The following is a 22,802-nucleotide window of genomic DNA, read 5'->3' as shown; positions in this document are numbered from 1 at the left end:
GGCAGTACGGGTAGTAGGAATCCATGTAGGGACCCTCTCAGTGGGGGCTTAACTTTGTTGCTGATGGAATGTTTCCGTCCAATTATTTTATGCCTTTTTTGAGACTGTTAGAAGGTTCCTGAATTTTGAGAAGAGTGAATTCCTATTGTATCCTAATATCTAGTACATTATTATTTACACAAGCGAAACAAGGTAAACCCATTCTGCGCAGACAGGTGGAAGTAGTGCAGTGTTTCCCTCCACAGATGTTCTCGGTACTTGTTCCTTAGGGCTGCCAAAACAGGACCTCAGACTGAGTGGCTTATAACAACAGAAGTCTATTCTCCTACTATTCTGGAGGCCAGGGGTCCAGAATCAAAAAATCAAGGTGTTGGCAGGGCGGCCCTCCCTCTGGAGGCTCTCGGGAAGGATCCTTCTTTGCCCCTCATGGCTTCTGGTGGTGGCTGGCAGTCCTTGGTCGCGTCCCCCCACTCTTTGGCTGTGTCTTCAGGTGTCCGTCTCCCGTCCATCACCTTCCTTCCTCTTCTAAGGGCACCAGTCATTGGATTTAGGGTCCCCCCCCCCCGCCGTGTGACCTATCTGAGCTTCATGACATCTGCAGACCCTATTCATCTGCAGAGACCCTATTTCCACGTGAGGTCCCGTTGCCAGGTACCAGGGATTAGGACTCCCTGCCTGTCTTTTTGGGGGACACAGTTCAACTCACGGCACCTTCTGTGATTGGAATGTGTCTCTGTGCCTGAGTTTTTTCCGTACTGGGAAATGAGCTCATCGGGAGGCGACTTCATGTGCCATTGTGCTCCTAGTCACCCAAACCCATCTTGGTGCAGCCTTTCCTGCCTTGACTTCCATCTCCCATCAAAGGGCTGAAGTCGGGGGTTACCCGAGGATCTAACAAGGTTGGGGTTTTCCTCCCAGCTACCCGGAGAACGGAGTGGTCCAGATGAGTTCCCGTGATGTCCGGGCTCGTGCCCGAAACATTCTCAAGTGGCAGGAGCTGGAGGTGGGCCAGGTGGTCATGCTCAACTATAACCCCGACAATCCCAAGGAGCGTGGCTTCTGGTATGATGCAGAGATACTACGGAAGCGCGAGACCCGGACGGCGCGGGAGCTGTACGCCAACGTTCGGATCGGGTGAGTGACATGTCAGCCTTGGGGCTATCTGGCCACGGCTGTGGAGGGTGAGGCCCTTGGTCTCTCATGGCCCTGCCTGGGGGACTGTCTCTGAATGGTGGCGGTTTCAAGATGCATTTTTTCTTGTGTTGTTTTGAGTTTGGCAAATAGGTCCTAATCTCAAACCCGTCAAAATCCAGAAAGTTCTGAAGGACTGTTCTTCCTTTTTCTGCATCCCTTGGTCACCCAGTTCTCCTTTCTAGAGACCTCTCTCGTCACTTTCTAGGGATATTCTGCACGTAAGCAAGCATCGTATGCAGAAACTAAAGCACACGTAGGGATGTTCTCCATATCAGGGAGCAGCAAACTGCCGTCCACAGGCCGGATCCGGCCCTCTGCCTGTTTTGGCAAATAAAGTTTTATTGGCACACAGCCATGTCCATCTCTTTATCTGTGGCTGCTTTGGTGTTCCAAGGGCAGAGTTGATTAGTTGAGAGAAAGACTGTGCTCACAAAGCCAGAAAGGTTGGGTCTTTGCAGAAGGTGTTTGCTAAGCCCTCTTCTGCTTTTCGCACGCGTGTGTGTGTGTGTGTGTGTGTGTGTGTGTGTGTGAGAGAGAGAGAGAGAGAAGATACATATAACAGGAAACTTACCCTCGTAAGCATCTCTAAGTGTGCAGGCAGCTCAGGTCACAAAGCCCCACCGTGCACCCACCCCCACCACTGTCTCCAGAACCTTCCATCTCCCCACACGGAGACCCCGTCCCCAGCACTGACCCCCCTGCCCCACCCCTGGCTCCCACCACCTTCTGTCTCTGTGGACGGGCTTCCTCTGGGGACCCCCTGGGAGGGGGGTCCTGTGGGAGGTATCCTTCTGGGTCTGGGGCCCCTCCCTGAGCCCAGTGTCCTCGAAGTCCGTCCATGTGGTGGCAGGTGCTGGGATTTTCTTTTTTGTGGTTAAATAATATTCCATTACGTGTATCGTGTGTATATACACAAATACTGGGGCAACAGTGTCTTAAGCACGGGCACAAGTGCAGAGGTCCTGGGGCAGGGCCATACCTCGTGCATTTGTGGCCTCGGTGAGGAAGCCAGTGGGGTGGAGTGAAGGGACAGAAGGTAGAAGGAATCAAGACTGTGGGAGCCTCCAAGTGGCATGAGAGGTTTGGAACTGGTGTTCATTCTCTTGCTGGCAGCCACTGGAGCGTTTGGGTGCAGGAGCCACACGCTTTGCCCTAAAATTAATCTGTTAGCTGAGAGGGGAATAGCCTGCGGGGTCAGCGTGGGAGCCAGGGCCACCAGGATGGAGATGGATGCAGACGTTTAGGGACAAGGTCCCAGGGCTCAGGGACTATAGCAGTATACCCGCTGCTATAAAGTTCCTCCTCAGCTCTGCCTTCACAGCTCTCCCTGTAAAAATTTACTGGGTTGCATTTTTCTTTTCTTCACCATTCTGTTTTTTTTTTTTTTTTTAACATCCTTTGAGACTTCCTCTCTGGCTCCTGGCTCCTTTGGAAATATTGTGTTTAATTCCCGTTGTTTAGAGACTTCTGCGTTGTCCTTCTGTTACTGATTTCTGGTTTGACTGCATTATGGTGAAAGAACATACTCTCTGATTTCCATTCTTCCCGATTTGTTGAAGTTTCTTGCATGGCCCCTGATGGGGTCTACATTGGTGACTGTTCCGTGGTAGCTTGAGGAAAAACCAGAATATTCTGTCGTTGGGCAGAATGTCCTATGTCTGTCTGCCAGAGCCCGCGGGTTGGTGGTGCTCTCTCCAGATTCTTGCTGATTGTCTGTCTGGTTCCCCGTCAGGTGCTGAGGCCTGTCTGCCTCTCTCAGCCTCGCAGAGGGGACGTGATTGACCAATAAGCACATGCGGAGGGCACTTAGTAGGCCTCCTGGGTGGAGAGACCCTTGTTACCTCGTGCTGTGATTTCCCTCTGTGCGTCCGCTGGTTTCCTTGGCTCTGAAGCGCGCTCTTCCCGGCGTCCCTGCGTGCACAGACACACCTGCTTTGCTTTTTCAGGTTAATGTTTGCTGGCTGTATTCTTTCCTTTTACTGTCAACCTCTGTAGTTGAACTAGAAAGAAGTTTTTTTTTTTTTTAGAAAGAAGTTTTTTATGACCGGCATATAACTGGGTGGTTTTTTTAATCTGCTCTGGCATCTTGCCTTTCGATTGGCGCGGGCAGGCCATTCACATGAGATAACCGTCGGTACGTTAGGACTTAGGTCGGCCAGCTTGTCGTTTGCTTTCTGTTCGTTGCCTCCATTTCTCTTCTTCTGTCTTTCTCGTGGGTTTACCTAAACATGACTTCAGATTCTGTCCAGCTTTGTATGGTCTTTTTTTTTTTTTTTTTAAGATTTTATTTATTTATTCATGAGAGACCCAGAGAGGGAGAAGCAGGCTCCATGCAGGGAGCCCAAGGCAGGACTCGATCCCGGGTCTCCAGGATCACGCCCTGGGCTGAAGGCGGTGCTAAACCGCTGTGCCACCGGGGCTGCCCGGTGTATGGTCTTTTGAATATGTTGCTGTGTATAGTTTTCTAAGTGGTTTCTTTGGATTTTACTGCAAACACGTGACCTAGTAGTTGTCACGTTAGCCAGAAACCTGTCTTCACCTACGGCCCTTTGTTCTTACTGAGTAGCAGACGGGGTTAGGATCCTTATCCTCCTTGTGAGTTCTCGAAGTCACAGCTGAGGACTGAAATAATCTGTTGTATGTGCCCACATTTCTGCTCTTTCTGTTATTTATTATTTTTTTTATTGGAGCTCAATTTGCCAGCACGTAGCATGTCACCCAGTGCTCATCCCGTCACGTGCCCCCCTCAGTGCCCATCACCCAGTCACCCCAACCCTCCGCCCTCTTTCTGTTTTTCTTCTCCTAAGTTTCCTTTCCGTATCCTTTCCATCCTGTAAGGGGGTGTCTGTTAGCAATGAATTCTGTTGATTTTCCCTCACTGGAGAGTGCTGCCACCACCGTCGTAGACGTGACTCTCAAGCGTTGATTCATTTCATCCATACGTATTTTATAATTCTTTTCTTTTTCTTTCCTTTTCCTTTTCCTTTTCCTTTTCCTTTTCCTTTTCCTTTTCCTTTTCCTTTCCTTTCCCCTTCCCTTCCCTTTCCTTTCCCCTTCCCTTCCCTTTCCTTTCCCCTTCCCTTCCCTTCCCCTCCCTTTCCCCTTCCCTTCCCCTTCCCTTCCCCTTCCCTTCCCCTCCCCTTCCCCTCCCCTTCCCCTCCCCTCCCCTTCCCCTTCCCCTCCCCTCCCCTCCCCTCCCCCTCCCCTCCCCCTCCCCCTCCCCCTCCCCTCCCCCTCCCCTCCCCCTCCCCTCCCCTCCCCCTCCCCTCTCCCTCCCCTTCCCTCCCCTTCCCTCCCCTTCCCCTCCCCTTCCCCTCCCCTCCCCCTCCCCTCCCCCTCCCCTCCCCTTCCCCCTCCCCTCCCCCTCCCCTCCCCCTCCCCTTCCCCTCCCCTTCCCCTCCCCTCCCTCCCCCTCCCCTCCCCTCCCCTCCCCTCCCCATCAAAGGCAGATGCTTCACTGACTGAGCTACCCAGGTGCCCCACGATTCATTTCTTTAAAGTGATTCTTCTTGGGATCCCTGGGTGACTCAGCAGTTAAGTGTCTGCCTTTGGCTCAGGGCATGATCCTGGAGTCCAGGGATCAAGTCCCACATCCGGCTACCTGCAGGGAGCCTGCTTCTCCCTGCCTGTGTCTCTGCCTCTCTCATGAGTAAATAAATCTTGAAAATAAAATAAAGTGACTCTTCTTAAACAGGATGATGAGATCGCCCCACAAAGACTTGTTATTTTTTTTTATTTTTTAATTTATGTATTCGTTGTTTTTTTTTTAATTTTTATTTATTTATGATAGTCACACACAGAGAGGCAGAGACACAGGCAGAGGGAGAAGCAGGCTCCATGCACCGGGAGCCCGATGTGGGATTCGATCCCGGGTCTCCAGGATCACGCCCTGGGCCAAAGGCAGGCGCCAAACCGCTGCGCCACCCAGGGTTCCCTATGTATTCGTTTTAAGTCCTTTCTATGCCCAGTGTAGGGAACCCATGACCCCAAGATCAAGAGTCATCCGCTCCACTGCCTGAGCCAGCAGGGTGCCTCAGTCATAATTCCTTAATAACATGTTCAGTCATTGGTTCGTCTTCCAATTACCTCACTTTTTGTTCTTAACCATTTGTTTGGTTGGGATGTACACGGACTTCAGACAGGCCGATCTGTGTGTTTTTTTTTTTTTTTAAGATCTCATTTATTTATTCATGAGATAGACCTAGGCAGAAGGAGAAGCAGGCTCCTTGCAGGGAGCCCGATGCGGGACTTGATCCCAGGACCCCAGGATCATGCCCTGAGCCCAAGACAGACGCTCAACCACTGAGCCACCCAGGTGTCCCTATCTGTATTGTTTAAGTGCCTTTTATCTTCGGTCTCCTGTCCTTTCCTCCTTCCCCCTTTCCTTACCAGGGAGCCTAGTTGTGTGTCCCGCAGAGTCTCTGCAGTCTGGGGTTTGCCTTCCGCACCTCATGGCACCACTCTCTCTGCGCCTCCATCCCCAGGTTTCCTGTGAGCCAGTGGGACCCTCTGCGCCTGTGGGGTGCAGGTCCACAGCTGTGGCCACTTGTACTGGGGAGCATTGGAAATGTGGCCAGGACAGACCAAGATGAGCCAGGAGTGTAAGACACATGCCCGGAGGTCAAGGACTTGGTGCTGGGAAGGAATGTGAAGTAGCGTATTCAGAGTTCTGTCCTGGTCCTCACACATTGAAATCCTATTTTGTGTACGTCGGGTCACATAAAACCCATCACTGATTCCGTCTGTTTTCACTTGATCAGTATGGCTGTTGGAAAATGCAGAATCACACAGGTGGCACATGTTGGGGGCCCCATTGCCTTGCCATTGGGCGCTGTTGATAGTGATGTTGATCCCTGGTGCTCACTTTCCCTTGGAGCTGGAGGAGTTTTTGCATTTAAAAAAAATATTTTATTTATTTATTCATGAGAAGTACAGAGAGAGGCAGAGACATAGGCAGAGGGAGAAGCAGGCTCCACGCAGGGAGCCCAACGTGGGACTCGATCCCGGGTCTCCAGGATCACACCCTGGGCCGAAGGCGGCGCTAAACCGCTGGGCCACTGGGGCTGCCCAGAGTTTTTGCATTTTGATACAGGGAGACGGATCAGACCTCACCTTTAGGTTTGGTATGTTGGGCCTGGTTTAATCTGTGTTGCCTGCTGAAAGGTTAGAAAATATTCTCTCAGATGCATCACGTAGTGAAACCGTCGTTTATAGATTGGCCTTCATCTTTTTTTTTTTTTTTAAAGATTTTATTCATTTATTCATGAGAGACACACAGAGGCCGAGACACAGGTAAAGGGAGAAGCAGGCTCCATGCAGGGAGCCACATGGGGGACTTGGTCCCGGGACTCCAGGGTCAGGCCCCGGGCAGAAGGCAGTACCAAACCACTGAGCCACCCAGGATCCCCTGGCTTTCATCTTCTGATTCAGTAGGACTTGAACTGGCAAGGGGAGAGCTCATTGAATGCGTGAGGCCCTGATGGAGCTAGAACCAGAGGTGTTCATGTGCTCTGAGAACGTGTGAGGTGGTACAGTCCCTGCTGATGTGCCTTGGCAGGTTGGCCCACCGGAATGTTCTAACGCCTTCTGTCTCGCAGGGGTGATTCTCTCAATGACTGTCGGATCATCTTTGTGGACGAGGTGTTCAAGATCGAGCACCCGGGCGAGGGAAGCCCTGTCATTGAAAACCCGATGCGGAGTGAGTTCTGATCCTGCCCTTTTGTGGCCCCCACGTCGGGTGTGGGGTGGGGGCTCCCACCCTGGCTCTACTTGGCTGGCCCTGCCTGAGCTGAGCCCAGTCTCCCATGTCCAGGGAAGAGCGGGCCCTCCTGCAAGCATTGCAAGGACGACGAGAGCAAGACCTGCCGGGTGTGTGCCTGTCACCTGTGTGGGGGCAAGCAGGACCCTGACAAGCAGCTCATGTGTGACGAGTGTGACATGGCCTTCCACATATACTGTCTGCACCCACCCCTTAGCAGCATTCCCAAGGAGGACGAGTGGTGAGTGGACGGGCTTCGGCCTGGGTGATGAGAAGGCACCTGTCGAATTTCCCTGTGTGTTCTGCATCCCAGCTGGATTTATCCTCATCATCATGGGGAGGCATCATGAAATTCCTGTGGGGGAGGACGGGGTCTAGTCTGCCGTCGGGTAGAATGTTCTAGCTCTGTGCTGCCTGTTGGGCCCATGCGGCTGCCAAGCACTTCGGACGTAGTCCGTGCTATCAGGGGGCTGGACTTTTTGCTTAATGTTAATGAATTTGCACTGGAGTGCTCCCCCTTCCCTGAACTGCGTGGGACAGCAGGGAGCCCGAGGAGCTGGCGTGTCTGCAGCATGGGGCCCCAGGGGAGGGGGTGGGTGTGGGCAGGAGGTGACGTCCCTGCCGTTACAGGTATTGCCCCGAGTGTCGGAATGATGCCAGTGAGGTGGTGCTGGCCGGGGAGAAGCTGAAGGAGAGTAAGAAGAAGGCAAAGATGGCATCAGCCACGTCCTCCTCGCAGCGGGACTGGGGCAAGGTGAGGTGGCCCCACGCCCCACGCCCCGCGCCCCTGCCTCCCTCCCTGCCCCACAGACGCTCACGCTGCTCTTCCCTCTGTTTCCGGCACGGACAGGGCATGGCGTGCGTGGGGCGTACCAAGGAGTGCACCATCGTCCCATCCAACCACTACGGACCCATCCCGGGGATTCCTGTGGGCACCATGTGGAGGTTCAGAGTCCAGGTACCCTCAGGCTTCCTGGGCTGTGGGGCTGGGCCGACAGGTCCTGGGCGAAGACCACCCTGAGGGCAGGAGGCAGGGTGGACTTCAGGCCATCTCCTTCCAGGGTGTGGCTCAGACTTGTGGTGTTTGGGGGAGAGGCTCTTATAACAGGTGTGATGCAAGAAGTCAGGGCACTGGCTTTGAAAGTGGGAGCGAGGAGGGTACGGTTGAGCTGCTGTGTGGCAGCCAGTCCCAAAGGTGCCATTTTTCTTGGTGTTTCTCATAGGTCAGTGAGTCAGGGGTCCATCGACCTCACGTGGCGGGCATCCACGGCCGGAGCAACGATGGGGCTTACTCCCTGGTCCTGGCTGGGGGATATGAGGATGATGTGGTGAGTGTGGGTGAAGCTGATCCAGATTTTTAAAAAATTGTGGTAAACACACATAAAATTCACCATCTTAACCATCTTTAAATGCACAGCTCAGGGCACGAAGCACATCACCCCATTGCGCACCCACCCCCACCACTGTCTCCAGAACCTTCCATCTCCCCACACGGAGACCCCGTCCCCAGGAAGCACTGACCCCCGCCCCCCCTCCCCACCCCTGGCTCCCACTATCTCGTTTGTCTCTGTGGATGGGCCTCCTCTGGGGACCTCCTGGGAGTGGGGTCCTGCGGGAGGTGTCCTGGGTCTGGGTCCCCTCCCTGAGCCTGGTGTCCTTGGGGTCCGTCCACGTGGGGGCAGGTGTCGGGGTGCCTTCCTTCCTGAGGCTGGGTCATTCGTATTCCCGCATGTGGATGGACTGGACTGTGTTTATCCTTCATCCATCAATGGATGATGAGGGGGTTTCCGTGTTTAGCTGTTGTGAATAATGCTGCTGCGTACGTGGGTGTGTACACAGCTCTTCAAGACCCTGTTTTCAATTCCTTTGTGTACAGATCCAGAAATGGGACTGCTGGTATGGTAATTCTTAATTTTTGAGGAACCTTCACGCCATTGTCCTTAGCGGCTGCGCCAGTTTGCATCCCTCTGACAGCACATGGCAGCCCAAGTTCTCCACGTCCCTGTCAGGACCTGTCCTTTTGTTTCTTTAACAGCTGACATCCTGACAGGGGTGTGTGGGGTTGTTTTCAGTGGAGTGTCTCCTTTCCTGTGTGTGGAGAGCTCAGCCCGCCCATCTCCTCTGTTTCAGGACCATGGGAACTCTTTCACGTACACGGGCAGCGGTGGTCGAGACCTTTCTGGCAACAAACGGACTGCAGAACAGTCTTGTGATCAGAAGCTCACCAACACCAACAGGTTTGCAAAAAAGAGGTTTTCTCATTTCACCAACGGCTGCTCCTGCCTCGTCCTCTGGCAGCTACACAGGGGAGGAGTGGGTTGGTCCTCTCTTGGGGTGTCATGTCCAGGAAGTTAGATTCCCACTGAGAGTGTGATGGAATGTAGAGATGATGAACATCCGTTTTTCCCCTTCTGTTTGCTAAACACTTGGAAGTCACTCAGTCTTGTTAAAGCAAACTTTTTTTCCTAAAAGGCCAGATAATAAGTATTTTTGGCTTTCTAGGCCACACGGCCTTTGTTGTAATCACTCAACCCTGCCATAATGGCACAAAAGCAGCCACAGAGCCCACGTCGAGGAACGAGCATGGCTGTGTTCCAGTAGAACTTTATTTGCAAAACCAGGCAGCGGGCCAGAGATGGCTGACCCCGGACTGCAGGATGGGGAAGGACCTTGTAGGCATCAAAAAGCATTATAAAGCCAACAGGAAAGATAGAGAATTGATAACTTAAGTATTATAAGTTACATCAATAGATCCTGAATATAAAATGAAAAGACAGATAAGTATTTAGGAGAGGAGTTGACTACAAACATGACCTATGATAGTTATGGTCTTATACGTAAAGAGCTCTGCTAATCAACGAGAAAAATTAATAGAGAAAAGCAAAGGACATACAGCTCCTTCACAAGAGCAATGCAGATCTCCAGTGACCGTGAAAACTTGTTCCACTCTGGTAACAGAAGAAACCCAAATAGAAGCAATGGTTAGATACTATTTATTTCCCCTATGAAATCGGCCCCGAATTCTAAGATGTTGAGAAATGCCAAGACACAGACTAGTGTTCCACTGTTGGTGGAAATACAGATGGGTGCCACCTTCCCGGAAAGCTCTTGACCTGTGTGCGTGAAGAGCCTTGAAAACATCCTCACCTGTGACCCCATAAATCAACTTCTAAAGTGTGTTTATGAGACACAAGGATGTGAAAATTTGATAACGTAACGATATTTATTATATCATTATCTAAAATGGCAAAATGAGAGTAGCCAAATACCAAATAAAAGGAGGGAGGGAAGCTTGCATTAGCATATTGGTCTAGTGGAGTATTTTAATTTCGGTAGCTGTTAAAAGCCCGTGGTCGGGAAAGGCTGGCAGGTGTGAGGCCTGCCCCGAGCTCACGGCACGGGTACCGGGGCACACGCCTCCGCAGTCGTCCTGGAGGAAGTGCTGGCTGCACACGGCGAACTGCCACGTGTCCGCAGCTCTTCTCTCCTTCCCAGTGACAAAGACGCTGCCACTGCGTCCGTGCTGAGCCCCAGCCCCGGTCTCCTTGTCCCGGGCCTCCGTGCCCCTCGGTGGGACTGCCCTGCCGGGGTTCACGTGCCCCCACCCAGTGTCTTACTGTCCCTTGGCCCTGGGAACAAAACACCACACAGATGGGTGGTTTAAAACCACAGGAATTTATTCTTGCATGATTCTGGGGCCCAGACTCTGAAGTCGAGGGGTGGGCAAGGCCGTGCTCCCTCTGAAACCTCTGGGGGTGGATCTTCCCCCTTTCTCCCAGCTTCTGGGGGCCACCGGCTTGTGGATGCATCCCTCCAGCCTTTGCCTCCTTCATGTGCCGCCCCTCCCATGCCCCTCCCTGCACCACCCTTTCCTTATGAGGACACCAGTTACTGTTTTGGGGGTCACGCTGGTCCTTTTTGATGGCCTCTGCACTTGACTCCATCTGTCGTCACCCTCATTTCAAAGAAGGTCACAATCGCAGGTTCTAGGGGTGAGCATATGACCGTCTCCTCTGGTGGGGGGACATTATCTAACCCACCCCTCGTGGGGCCCCACTTCTGCCCCCAGGGCGCTGGCTCTGAACTGCAGCGCCCCCATCAACGACCGCAAGGGGGCCGAGGCCAAGGACTGGCGATCCGGGAAGCCCGTGCGGGTGGTGAGGAACGTGAAGGGTCGCAAGCATAGCAAATACGCCCCGGCCGAAGGCAACCGGTACGACGGCATCTACAAGGTGAGTGGCCCTCCCTGCACCTGCCAGGCCCCCTCCAGCCCTGGACGTTGCTGACCTTGCTCACACCTCCCCACAGGTCGTGAGGTACTGGCCAGAGAAGGGGAAATCGGGCTTCCTGGTGTGGCGCTACCTCCTGCGGAGGGACGACACGGAACCTGGCCCCTGGACCAAGGAAGGGAAGGACCGGATCAAGAAGCTGGGGCTGACCATGCAGGTACGTCCAGGCTTGGCCTGCCGCTTGCCGCCCTGGAGCTCAGCTCTGGACTCCTTGGGTCTGTATGGTGCCTAATGCCCCCGGAGCTGCCCTGCTTTGAGTCTTGTCTTCCTGGCTGGTCAGTGGGGATCGTGGCAGAGCCGGCCACAGGGAGCTTTGCGCAGCAAGTGCCTGGCCGGCTGGAGCCTGCCTTTCGGCCGGAAGCCCTCTCAGCTTTCTGTTTACTTAATGATTTGCAGGCACCAAGCTGCTGGCACCTCGCTGGCTGTACCATTCGGGTTCTTTAGCCAGTAGATCTTGGGGCAGGGGGCAGGTAGGCAGGTGGTGGTTGTTGTGTCTTTGCATTCGTAGTTTGAGGGTGGAGAGCCAGACTTCTTGTGAGAGTTGTGCTCAGGGAGGAGTTCATGCAGAATCAGTGTGGAATCCAGGTTCTTCCTTTTTGCTAGGCTCCACGCCTCCTCCAAGCATGCAAACCCACAAAACCGGTGGGATGTGGGGAGGAATGCTCCCTCCGAGCCCTCGCTCACCTCCTCACAGCAGCTGGGTCTCCCATCTCCTGATCCCATCACCCAGGGTTTACCCGGTGCACGGCGCGCCTTTTCTGCACCATAATTATGGTGTTTCTGTTCATTATGGCGAGTCTCTTTACAGCTGATAACTCAGTGTGGGACTATTTAAGGAATCTTAATTGCTACTGAGAACCAGATAGCACCTCCCCCCGGGGGTCACAAAGAGTTGTCTTTTGAACATGATGTTTGTACCATGGAGAATTTCAGAAGCTAAGGAACCGGGGAGAAAAATAGCCAAGGGACAGGAGCACCAGCGTTTGCTGAGAGTATTTGTGACTTCACGCTTGTGTTGCTGAAGAAGCCTGACGGTTTCTAGGTGACACACGGGGAAATCCCGCATGATTGGAGTTGCCTTAGAGCTGGGCTTATAACCCAGTAATGCTTGCTAGACCCTGGAGGAGCCCCAGACTCCTCAACATGAGGTTGGCAAGCAAAGTCCTTGGGGCCACTTTCTTGTACTCCAGGGGTGCCTGGGTGGCTCAGTCGGTTAAGTGTCTGCCTTTAGCTCAGGGCGTGATCCAGGGTTCTGGGATCGAGTCCCACATCCAGCTCCCTGCTCAGGGGGAGCCTGCTTCTCCTTCTGCTTTTGCCCCTCCCCCTGCTTGTGTTCCTTCTCTCTCTCTTTTTCTCCTTCCCTTTCTCTCTCTCTTTCTCTCTCTCTCTGTCAAATAAATACAATGTTAAAGACATGAAGTTCTCTGAAGGCCCAGCCATGCCCATTCATTCCCTTCTGGGCTCTGCCGGCCTTTGGGCTCCAGTGGAGCTCTGAAGCTGGAGACACTGCTGCCAGCCCCTGGTGGGAAGGGTTTGCCTACCTCTGAATTAATGAGGATAATAATCAGCTCCTCTTACTTGCTAGATCTGATGCTAAGCACTTTCTGTGCATTCCCATGTTTACTGCTTCGCCCCTGCCCTATCGGGTGCATGTTGCGCCCTCAGCCCGTTTATTCCTGGTAAGTCTGGCAATTAGAGATTGGCCAGAGGCTCCCTAGAGGCTGTCGGAGCAGGAGTCCCGAGACCCTGAGGCTACCTCGGGGGCTGGGGAGGGAGTGTCAACGAGGTGAGGGGTGTGGGGGGAGGGTGGGCAGGGCGCCGGGTGACACAGGCCATGGTCCCTGGACCCTCAGTACTCTTCACGGCTCAACTCCACCCTCTTGCAGTATCCGGAAGGCTACCTGGAGGCCCGGGCCAGAAAGGAGAAGGAGAAAGAGAACAGCAAGAGAGAGGCCGAGGAGGAAGAGGGGGAGGAGGAAGAGGAGGGCTTCACGTCTCCCAGGAAGGGCAAGCGCAAGAGCAAGTCCGGAGGTGGGTGTCTCTGCGGGCAGCAGCCATGTGTGTGCGCTTGCTGCCCTGCCCACTCTTACCCACCGCTCTGTCCCGGCAGGTGGCAAGGGCGGTGCTGGGTCCCCAGGAGGGACACCTAAGAAAAGCAAAGTGGAGCCCTATAGCCTCACGGCCCAGCAGAGCAGCCTCATCAAGGAGGACGAGAGCAACACTAAGCTGTGGAGCGAGATCCTCAAGTCGCTCAAAGACGGGCCGGTGAGTCCTCCCCCCCCCCAACCTCCACCCCACCCATCCTGGGCGACCTCCTCTCATCTTCATTTGTGCAGCAAAATAGAAACAGTTCACCACCTTAACCATCTCTAGGTGCACAGCTCAGGGCACCGAGCATGCTCACCCTGGCGCGCACCCTCCCCCACCACCTTCTCCAGAACCTTCCGTCTCCACACATGGAGACCAGTCCCCAGGAAGCACTGACCTCCCCCCCACCCCCTGCCCCAGCCCTGGCTCCCACCACCTCCTCTCTGTCTCTGTGGACGGGCCTCCTCTGGGGACCTCCTGGGAGTGGGGTCCTGCAGGAGGTGTCCTTCTGGGTCTGGGTCCCCTCCCTGAGCCCGGCGTTCTCAGGGTCCGTCCATGTGGGGGCAGGTGTCAGGGTCCCTTTCTTCCTAAGACTGGATCGTATTCCAGCGTGTGAACGGACCACTTTGGGTGTGTTCATTCACCTGTAGGGACACTGGCTTGCTTGCCCCTCTGCCTGCTGTGAGGCGCACGGGGTGTGAATGTGCCAGCTTGCCCCCTCGCGTACCATCCCAGTCACGGGACTGCTGGATCCTAAGGTCCATCTGTGTTCAGCTTTCTGAGGAACTGCCAAAGCAGGCCTGTCTATTTTCGGTCTTCGTGCCCTGAGTGAGATGAGTGACAGGGATGGGTCACCACAAGTGAGCAGCTTGGTCCTCTGGCCACTGCCATACCTGGCGGGAACGGGCTCTGAGTCCGATACATACCTTTGGAGTCTGCCTGTCGCCTCTGTTGTCCTCTCCGGCTCCTGGCCCTGGTCCTCGGGTCTCGGGGCCTCAGCCCTCCCGGTTCCCTCAGCCTGGAGTACCTGCCCCCACGGTGCTCCCACACGAGTCCCCTGCGGCACCCATGACAAATGACCACAGACTTGGTGGCTCAAAACAACGTGAAATTCTGGAGGGCAGCAGCCCAAAGTGGGTCTTTAGGGGCTAAGCACAGGCATGGGCAGGGCTGGTTCTTTCCAGAGCCTCCAGGACAAAAAGGTTCCCTACGCTTTCCAGTTTCAGGAGGTGGCAACATCCTTGGCCCCAGGCTCAGTGGCCACGTGGCCTTCTCTGGGGGTCAGACCTCCCTCTGTCCCCCTCACACAGGGGCCCTTGTGATGAAGTGAGCCACCAGGGTGACTTAGGATATAGCCCCATCTCAGGGTCCTGAATCCCACCTGCAAAGTCCCTTTACCCCATGAGGTGTCATGCACGAGTCCCGGAATTCAGATGTGGCATCCGGGGGTCCGAGCCCCAGCCGGCCAAGTGCCCTCCAGGTCGCCTTCTCCACAGAGCGCTGATCGCTGGTCTTCCAGGGCTCTGCCCGCCCCGTCCCCTGCTGTCCTCCCCCAGCACTGCCGTGACGTTCTGTCCCTGCCTGGCTCCTCTTTGGTCTCCCCCACTGGCCTCCTCACTCTGTTGGCAACTTCTGTTTTACCCTCCAAGGGGCCCTGACGCCCAGGCAGCGTGCAGCCAGGACCAGTTTGGCACCAGTTTACTGAGGGGCTGAGATGCCTGCCTGAGGAGCTGCCGAGGAACGCGCCTTTGCCTCCGGGCCGGGCGTGCTCTGGGCCTCGGGTCTCACCGTCCTGCCCTGCCGGTCCCTGGTCCCACTCGGTGTGACCCTGGGCGTGGCCCGGCCTCCGAGCTTCTGTGTTCTTGTCTTAGAGCTGCCTCTGGGCCCTGGGTGGGGGGCACCATTCGGACACTGTCGGGGACGGGGGTTCTGCACCGTGCTCACTCGCTCTCCTCCAGTTCCAGAAGTTCCTGAGTAAGGTGGAGGAGGCGTTCCAGTGCATCTGCTGCCAGGAGCTGGTGTATCGCCCCATCACGACCGTGTGCCAGCATAACGTGTGCAAGGTGAGCAGGGTGGCCGTGGGGCCCGGGTGGAGGGTGCTCAGAGGACATTGTGACCCCCGTTGCCCTACACCTGCCACCCCCCCTGTCTTGGCTTCTGCGTGCTCCTGGCTCCCAGGCCTCCCAGGGCCTGCTCGTCCTCGTCCAGGTGGCCCTCTAGCCTTTATCGTGGGCTCCCATCACCCCCTGCCGTGCTCCTCACACTTGCTTGTCCCCTCCATGCTACAGAGTAAAATGGTACCCGTGCCACCCTGCGCACCTCCTCGTGACCTTGAGCCACGCTGGTCCTCTGCCTTAGGAGTGTTGTCTGGTTGTTCCTTCCCTGGAATGTTCTCCCCCAGCCTCCTTTCGGGCTGGGGGTCCAGGGCTGGAGAGGATGGGTGATAGTTCTGGCCCGAGGTCTGGTTATAACAGATGGTGACTGAGCGTGATGTGGACTGGGATGGAGAGTATGAGGTGCTGGGCTCTTAGAGGAGCAGGAGAGAGGGCTTCCTAGAAGTGGCATCTCGGGAAGGGAGAATGCCCTGTGTGGAAGCCTGGACAGGCAGGTCGGACCAGCTGGGGCCTGTAGGGGACGAGGGCTGGGAGGTGAGCCCAGAGGGTGGTTGGTCTTAGGGCTGGACTGGAAGAGAGATGTGGGGCGGGGGACCAGTGTGGGGGGAGGTGGGGTGGCCAGGGTCTCCTCTGCAGCCGTGCTGACGCTGGGGTGGGCCGTTCTCTGCGGGGGCGTCCCAGGCAGCATCCCTGGCCCCACACCCTCCATGCCAGGAGCACCCCCAGTCGTGATGGCCACAGAGGTCCCTGACACCACCCCGAGTGCCCTGGAAGCAGCGTCGCTTGGTTGGGTGCACTGGCATGTGGGGATGGTTTTGTTTTTGTTATTGTTTTTTTGTAGCGTCTTGTAGTTCGAGTGGGTCGGTAGGAACTTACGGGCAGTGCAGGCAGGCAGCTGTGGAAGGGACTGTCCTGGCCTCCCGCCCACTCTTGCTCTCTGAGTCACTGGCCCCCTTTCCTGCCTTGGGCCCATTTTGGTCCAGGCTCCTGCGTCAGCTGTCATACCAGGGGAGGGACTCAGAGACCACCAAGCAGTGTGGAGGGTCCCCCCTTCACTTTTCTGTCTGTGGGCTGTGCCGTGTGGCCCCATAAGTCCCTTCGGTGGTGTGGCCTGGGAAAGCTGACCCTCTGAGCCTCTGTCGCCTTGGTGCCAAGGGATGGAGCGATGCCTTCCCGGCCAGCTTGTGTGCCATGGTGGCCTGGGCCGGCGGGACTTGGCAGGTCAGGCCGCAGAAACGGAGTCGGCTGTGGGGAGTGCAACACTGAGCCTCTCGGCAGAGCCAGTGTGGGTGCTGTGGACGCAGGGGCTGCTGGTACTGCAGGAACCCCAGCCTCTGAGTGGTCCTAGGGAGACCGCTTTGCCTGCTTGTCCCAGCAGCTGATTTTCTTCTATTAAATAATTTTATTGTAGTAAAATAGACCCAACATAAAAATTTCTATCTTAACCACTTGGAGCGCACAGCTCAGGGCATGAAGCACACTCACCCCACCATGTAGCCCCCCTCCCCTGTCTCCAGAATCTTCCATCTCCCCACACGAGACCCTGTCCCTGGGAAGCATGGACCCCCCTTCCCCACCCCTGGCTCCCACCATCTCCTGTTGTCTCTGTGAACAGGCCTCCTCTGGGAGGTGGGGTCATGCAGGACGTGTCCTTCTGGGTCTGGCTCCTCTCCCTGAGCCTGGTGTCCTCAGGGTCCATCCACGTGGTGGCAGGTGGCAGGATATCACCCCCCCCCTTTTTTATAAGTGGCTCCATTCCCAGCATGGAGCCCAAGGCAGGGCTTGAATTCACAACCCTGAGATAGAGACCTGAGCTGAGACCAAGAGTCGGATGTGAACCGGCTGAGCCACCCAGGCACCCTTCCTCCTTTCTCTCTAAGGCTGGATAATCTTCCGGCATGTAGTTGGACCTTGCGGCGTCTCCATCTCTGGCTGTTGTGGGTAATGCCACAGCCCAGAACCTAACTTTTCAACGCTGACCTGAATCATAGTTGTGTTGGACAGAAGGAACTGCCCTGGGTCTCTGGCATCAAGGTTGTAGGCTTTATTGAAAAAAGAATTGAGTGTTTATAAATGGAAGCTGAAGCCACAGCCTGTGCCTAGAAGTGGACGCGCGGTGGCTTCAGCAGGCGTGTCCCCGTGGTGACCTCTACCCCTTCACCCAGCTCCCTGACCCCATCCTTCAGGTGTGTGTGTGCACCTGCGTGCCCAGTCTGGCCGGGCGGGCAGCGTCCTCCCTGTGTCTCCGAGCGGGAAGCTGGCTCTCCAGGGCACGTCCACCTTGTAGCTCTGTTCCCGCCTGGCATTCCTCTCCAGCTGTCACTTGGTTGAGGATTGTCTGGTTCAGGGCCAGAGATCCTGCCTTCCTTTTGTCCTTCCTTCATTCCCATCGGTGCATATTTATTGAACACGTATTGTGTGTTGGTGCGGGTGCTGTTTGAAGACAAGTAGGGTTAAGATCTCTTTCTGATGCTCCAGGGTCATCGGGGAAGGGTCCTCTGAGGAGGTGACTTGAACTGAGGCATGAATGACAGGACTGTCAGGTGGCACGAGTTGCAAGTGCCACGGCCTGGAGGCCAGGGTGAGCTTGGAGTCTTTGAGGAGCCCCAGGGAGGCCAGCCTAGAGGCAGAAAGTGAGACCGAGGGTCAGGAGGGGCCTCTGGACCCTGTGAGAAGTCGGTCACTGTTCCTCACTCCATGCGGGGGGCCGCGGGGACACTGCCTCTCACTCCACCCTCTCTTGCAGGACTGCCTGGACAGATCCTTCCGGGCTCAGGTGTTCAGCTGCCCGGCCTGCCGCTACGACCTGGGCCGGAGCTATGCCATGCAGGTGAACCAGCCGCTGCAGGCCATCCTCAACCAGCTCTTCCCCGGCTACGGCAGCGGGCGGTGATCCTCAAGCACTTCTCGCCGGCAGTTTTTAAAAAAACGTGTCTCGGGGGTCTCTGGCCCCTATTTTGTTTTTAGTGGGCTTAACTTAAACATGTAGTTTTCCTCCACTCCCTAAAAAGCCTTGTCTTCCTGGTTTTGTTTTGTGTGTTTTTTTTTTTTAACCTATAAATTTTCAGGAGTTTGTATTACGGCTCAAAGAAAGAGAAAGTTGGACTTCTCAGTGTTTTTATTTTGGTTTTTAAAAAAATACCAAGCCTGCAGTTGATCAGCAAAAAAACAAACAAAAAAATCTTTTCTGAAGATGGAATGAAAAATGCCTTGGCGCGAAGGCTGCTTGTGTCCCCAGCGCCAAGTTCCCATGAGTTCCCACCGCCGCCGAACAAGAAGGCGCCCGGCCGCCTAGAACAATCTCTTCAAGGTGTGTGGCTTTGGCCCCCCGAAGTGGAAACCGGGCGCATCTCCCTCACGGCATCCTGCCGCCTACAGGCCAGCAAGGTGGTGCCTGGTGGTGGCCGGGGTGTCCCTGGCCCCGCCATCGCCTGCCGGGAAGGTGGCGAGAAGAGGGGCCGTCCTGGCCGGCGGTGTGGACGCCTGTCCCGAAGCCATACACCCCCCCCCCCGTGCGCTTCCGTGTTGCACCCCTGCACGCAGAGCCCTCTGCCCGGGTGACGGAGTGGGGAGCCACTGCGGCCGCTGGACTGCCCTGCGCGGGGCCGGGCGTGCGGCCAAGGGCCAGCCCACCCGCAGCACCACGGAAGCACATGTTCGAAGCCATGTTCAAGTGCCTTGGGGTCTTTCTTCTGTTGTAAACACGGGGCTCTCTTTTAGCACTGAATTGTTGAAAACGCCAGCCAGGTTCTGAAACTGGGGTTAGCCAGTTCTTCCCGATACTGGGTGAGTGTTTGGGGGTGATTTCATTTCTGTGGATCCTTTCAATTGAATGGTCAGCTCACCAACTGAGAATTATAAGAGGGAATTTTTGGGGTTTTTTTTTTTTAAGTACTTTTTTTAAATGAAATTTTTTTGTAGTTATTGTATATGTACCAAGAAAGCTATAACTTAGGGTTTGGTTGTGTTTTTGTTTCATGTTTTTTTTTTCTCCTTCGGTTTTGTATTTTTTGGAATGATTTGTTAATTTTTCTAACTTTACCAAAGTTTGCAGCTTTTACCTCAATAGAACAGGAATATTTTAAATCACATAACTGCAGACAAACTGGAGAGATACTGTTTTAAAGTTTTTCTTTTCTCCTTCTTATTAGGTTTGTTAATGTATTAGCAAGAAACCACGAAATCCCGTGTAGGCTTTTTCTAAAAAGTTCAATATTCTTTGTCCAGATTTTTAGATTCTCAGAATAAATGCCTTTTACAGATGCATTGGGGTTGTGTCTTCTCCTGTTCACGAGTTGTTCTGTAGGCGCTCTGTGCCTCTTCATCGGAGCCTGGGGACACGGAGCTGGCAAGCGGCATCATTCCCGCTCAGGGGACAGGACAGGGTCGAAGACGGAGTGGTGTGCTGTGGGTCTAAGTGCCACTCAGGAGGTGTCAGGCTTTGACTTTTACACAGTCCCCAAACCCGAGCCCAGGGGCATATCCAGCCCTCCAGCTTGGAACCGCATGTCCCTTAACATTCAGCAAGGTGAGTGGCACTGTCCCCACTTACTAGCGAGGAAACAGCCGTGCCCTCCATTAGGAGAGGGGCCTGAGTCAGCAAACAGAAGTCACGTGACCCTGGAGAGGCCTTGGGAAATTTGGGCACCAATGTGGGTCCTGATGACCTGAAATGCTGTCTCTAGCCGAAGTCGGAGGCCGAGGAAGGGGCAGGTGTCGACCGCAGGGAAGGAGCGGCTCCACGCTGCAGAGGCATTATTCACACCGACCTCTTCCCTGCACCTTTTATTGATGATCAAGGAGTGATGTGGGCAGATCTGACTTGATAACGAAAAAGTTCTGTCTCGCTTGGTCCTTAAAAATGTGCCAAGTGTGCCCTTGAAAGCACGCTGGGTGGGGGTGGGGCTGCTTCGTGGGCTGACGAGCATGTTCCAGGTTGGCCGATGGCCACACACATCTGGGGATGTACCGAAATCCTTCGAGTTGTTTGCTTCTTGAATGGGTCAGTTGTACGGCAGATGAGTTCCATCTCAAATGTCAAGTGTGACCATGAAATAGAAGTAGGAGCGACGCCCAGTTATGAGGAGCAGAGGAAATGCCAGGACCGTCCCCAGGCGGGCGCTGCTCCCAGGGGCAGAAGTCACAGAGGTGGGCTCCTTGTTGACACTGATGGCTTTTTAGATGTTTCACTTGTTTTGAAAGTTAAGGACAACGCCACTGTTAAAAATGAGCAAAATCCAGAAAAATGTATTGAATTGCTATGCAGAAAAAAAAATCACAACATCAGGCATGTTGCTTTCCTGGTCGGGTTGGATTTGGTTTGGTTTTTATTGTTATGTAACCGCTTCATTGAAATACACTTCACATTGCCCTGAAGTTCATCCATTTAAAACATTAAATGATTTTTAGTACACTCAGGATTGGGCAACCATCACTTCTAGTTCAAGAACATTTTCATCACCCTAAGGAGAAATCCTGTTCCCATTAGCAGTCTTTCCCCAGCCCTCTGGCCCCCATGGGGCCCCTTTGTCCATGGACGAGCCTGTCCTGGATGTGTCACACATGTGGATTCACACACTGTGGGCCTTCTGTGTCCGGTTTCCTCCCCGAGCCTCCTGGGCTCAGTCTTCACAGGGTAATGTGTTGTACTCCTTTTATTTTTTTATTTATTTTATTTTTAAAAATATTTTTATTTATTTATTCATAGAGACACAGAGGCAGAGACACAGGCAGAGGGAGCAGCAGGCTCCATGCAGGGAACCCGATGTGGAACTCGATCCCGGGTCTCCAGGATCACACCCTGGGCTGCAGGCGGCGCTAAACTACTGTGCCATCGGGGCTGCCCTGTTGTACTCCTTTTAAAGACTGAATAGTATTCCATTATATGAATTAACCACCTTTTTAAATCCATCTGGTTGGTGGATTTAAAAAATTATTTTTAGATTTTAATTTATTCATGAGGCAGAGACCTAGGCAGAGGGAGAAGCATACTCCCTCAGGAAGCCCGATGCGGAACTTGATCCCAGGACCCTGGGATCACAGGCTGGCAGACGCTCAACCACTGAGCCACCCAGGTGTCCCCACCTGGTTGACTTGTATTTTTTATTTTTATTTTTTTAAAGATTTTTAAATTTTATTTATTCATGATAGACACACACACACAGAGAGAGAGAGAGAGAGAGAGAGGCAGAGACACAGGAGGAGGGAGAAGCAGGCTCCATGCTGGGGACTCGATCCTGGGACTCCAGGATCATGCCCTGGGCCAAAGGCAGGTGCTAAACCCCTGACCCACCCAGGGATCCCCGACTTTTTTTTTTAAGGTTTTATTTATTCATGAGAGACAGAGGCAGGGACAACAGGCAGAGGGAGAAACAGGCTCCATGCAGGAAGTCCGATATGGGACTTGATCATGGGTCCCCAGGATCACACTCTGGGCCGGAGGTGGCGCTAAACCGCTGAGCCACCCGGGCTGCCCAACCTGGTTGACTTTTTAATGTAAAGCTTCCTTCTCCTTTTCCTCTACTCCAGGTTATAAAATTGGTTCATGAGCCCCTGAGAACATTGGGAAACTGAGTGTGTGGCCAAAAAGTGAAAAGACCTGACGCCACCTGCCAGAGGGTTGACACCGTCAGGCTCTATTTATGCTGGTACCACGGTGCTCGGCCTCAACAGACCCCTCTAGTGTAGTTTTGACTCCCAGCCATTTTGCAGTTGAGACCCAGCGAGGTTAAGTGGCTTACCCAAGGACATGGCAAAGCCAGGGCACATATATGTGTGTATATAAATTTAAACACAAAGTGAGGACGGCGCTATATATACTGCGTTGTGCTGGTTTTCTATTCACTTCAGTTCATTTATCAAGTTACCACTTTGTCTGGCACCTCAGTAAACAAACATGTGAGCTGTGGTTTGGTGTGTGCATATTTGTGTTTTTGTGTTCAAAAATATGAAACCTAAGGGGATGCCTGGGTGGCTCAGTGGTTGAGTGTCTGCCTTTGGCTCAGGGCATGATCCTGGGGTCTGGGATAGAGTCCCACATCGGGCCCCTTGCAGGGAGCCTGCTTCTCTCTCTGCCTCTCTCTCTGTGTCTCTCATGAATAAATAAATAAAATATTTTAACAAAGCAAAAAACAAAAATGTGAAACCTATATGTATGTCTAGGGATAATGTACTTGAAATGAAATGTTAGAATTCCTCCTCCAGGGGCCCCTGGGGGCTCAGCCGGTTAAGCATACGACTCAATCTCAGCAGAGGTCTTGATCTCAGGGTCATGGGTTCAAGCCCTGAGTCAGGCTCCATGCCCAGCGGGAAACCTACTTAAAAATAAGTAAATAAAAGAATTCCTCCTCCAAATGGACT

General features: G+C 54.0%; 1 protein-coding gene across 2 annotated transcripts in view; it reads left to right on the top strand.

Annotated features, from left to right (window-relative positions):
* UHRF1 (ubiquitin like with PHD and ring finger domains 1) overlaps nucleotides 1-19,709 on the top strand; it is a 32,272-nt gene extending 12,563 nt beyond the window's left edge. For both annotated transcript variants that reach the window (XM_055343826.1, XM_055343825.1), the window contains exons 5-17: nucleotides 919-1,134; nucleotides 6,792-6,892; nucleotides 7,007-7,193; nucleotides 7,583-7,706; nucleotides 7,803-7,910; nucleotides 8,176-8,280; nucleotides 9,083-9,189; nucleotides 11,022-11,184; nucleotides 11,261-11,398; nucleotides 13,128-13,272; nucleotides 13,352-13,506; nucleotides 15,288-15,392; nucleotides 18,190-19,709. In XM_055343826.1, the coding sequence (XP_055199801.1) occupies nucleotides 919-1,134; nucleotides 6,792-6,892; nucleotides 7,007-7,193; nucleotides 7,583-7,706; nucleotides 7,803-7,910; nucleotides 8,176-8,280; nucleotides 9,083-9,189; nucleotides 11,022-11,184; nucleotides 11,261-11,398; nucleotides 13,128-13,272; nucleotides 13,352-13,506; nucleotides 15,288-15,392; nucleotides 18,190-18,336 (1,801 nt within the window). In that variant the 3' untranslated portion in view covers nucleotides 18,337-19,709. The remainder of the gene's footprint in view (nucleotides 1-918; nucleotides 1,135-6,791; nucleotides 6,893-7,006; nucleotides 7,194-7,582; nucleotides 7,707-7,802; nucleotides 7,911-8,175; nucleotides 8,281-9,082; nucleotides 9,190-11,021; nucleotides 11,185-11,260; nucleotides 11,399-13,127; nucleotides 13,273-13,351; nucleotides 13,507-15,287; nucleotides 15,393-18,189) is intronic.
* The last annotated feature ends 3,093 nt before the right edge of the window (nucleotides 19,710-22,802 follow it).

Source organism: Nyctereutes procyonoides, unplaced genomic scaffold (genome assembly GCF_905146905.1).
Source record: "Nyctereutes procyonoides isolate TBG_1078 unplaced genomic scaffold, NYPRO_anot_genome, whole genome shotgun sequence".
Lineage (NCBI taxonomy): Eukaryota > Metazoa > Chordata > Mammalia > Carnivora > Canidae > Nyctereutes > Nyctereutes procyonoides.
Note: the sequence above shows the minus strand (reverse complement) of the source record. Positions and strands in the feature narration are given on the sequence as shown.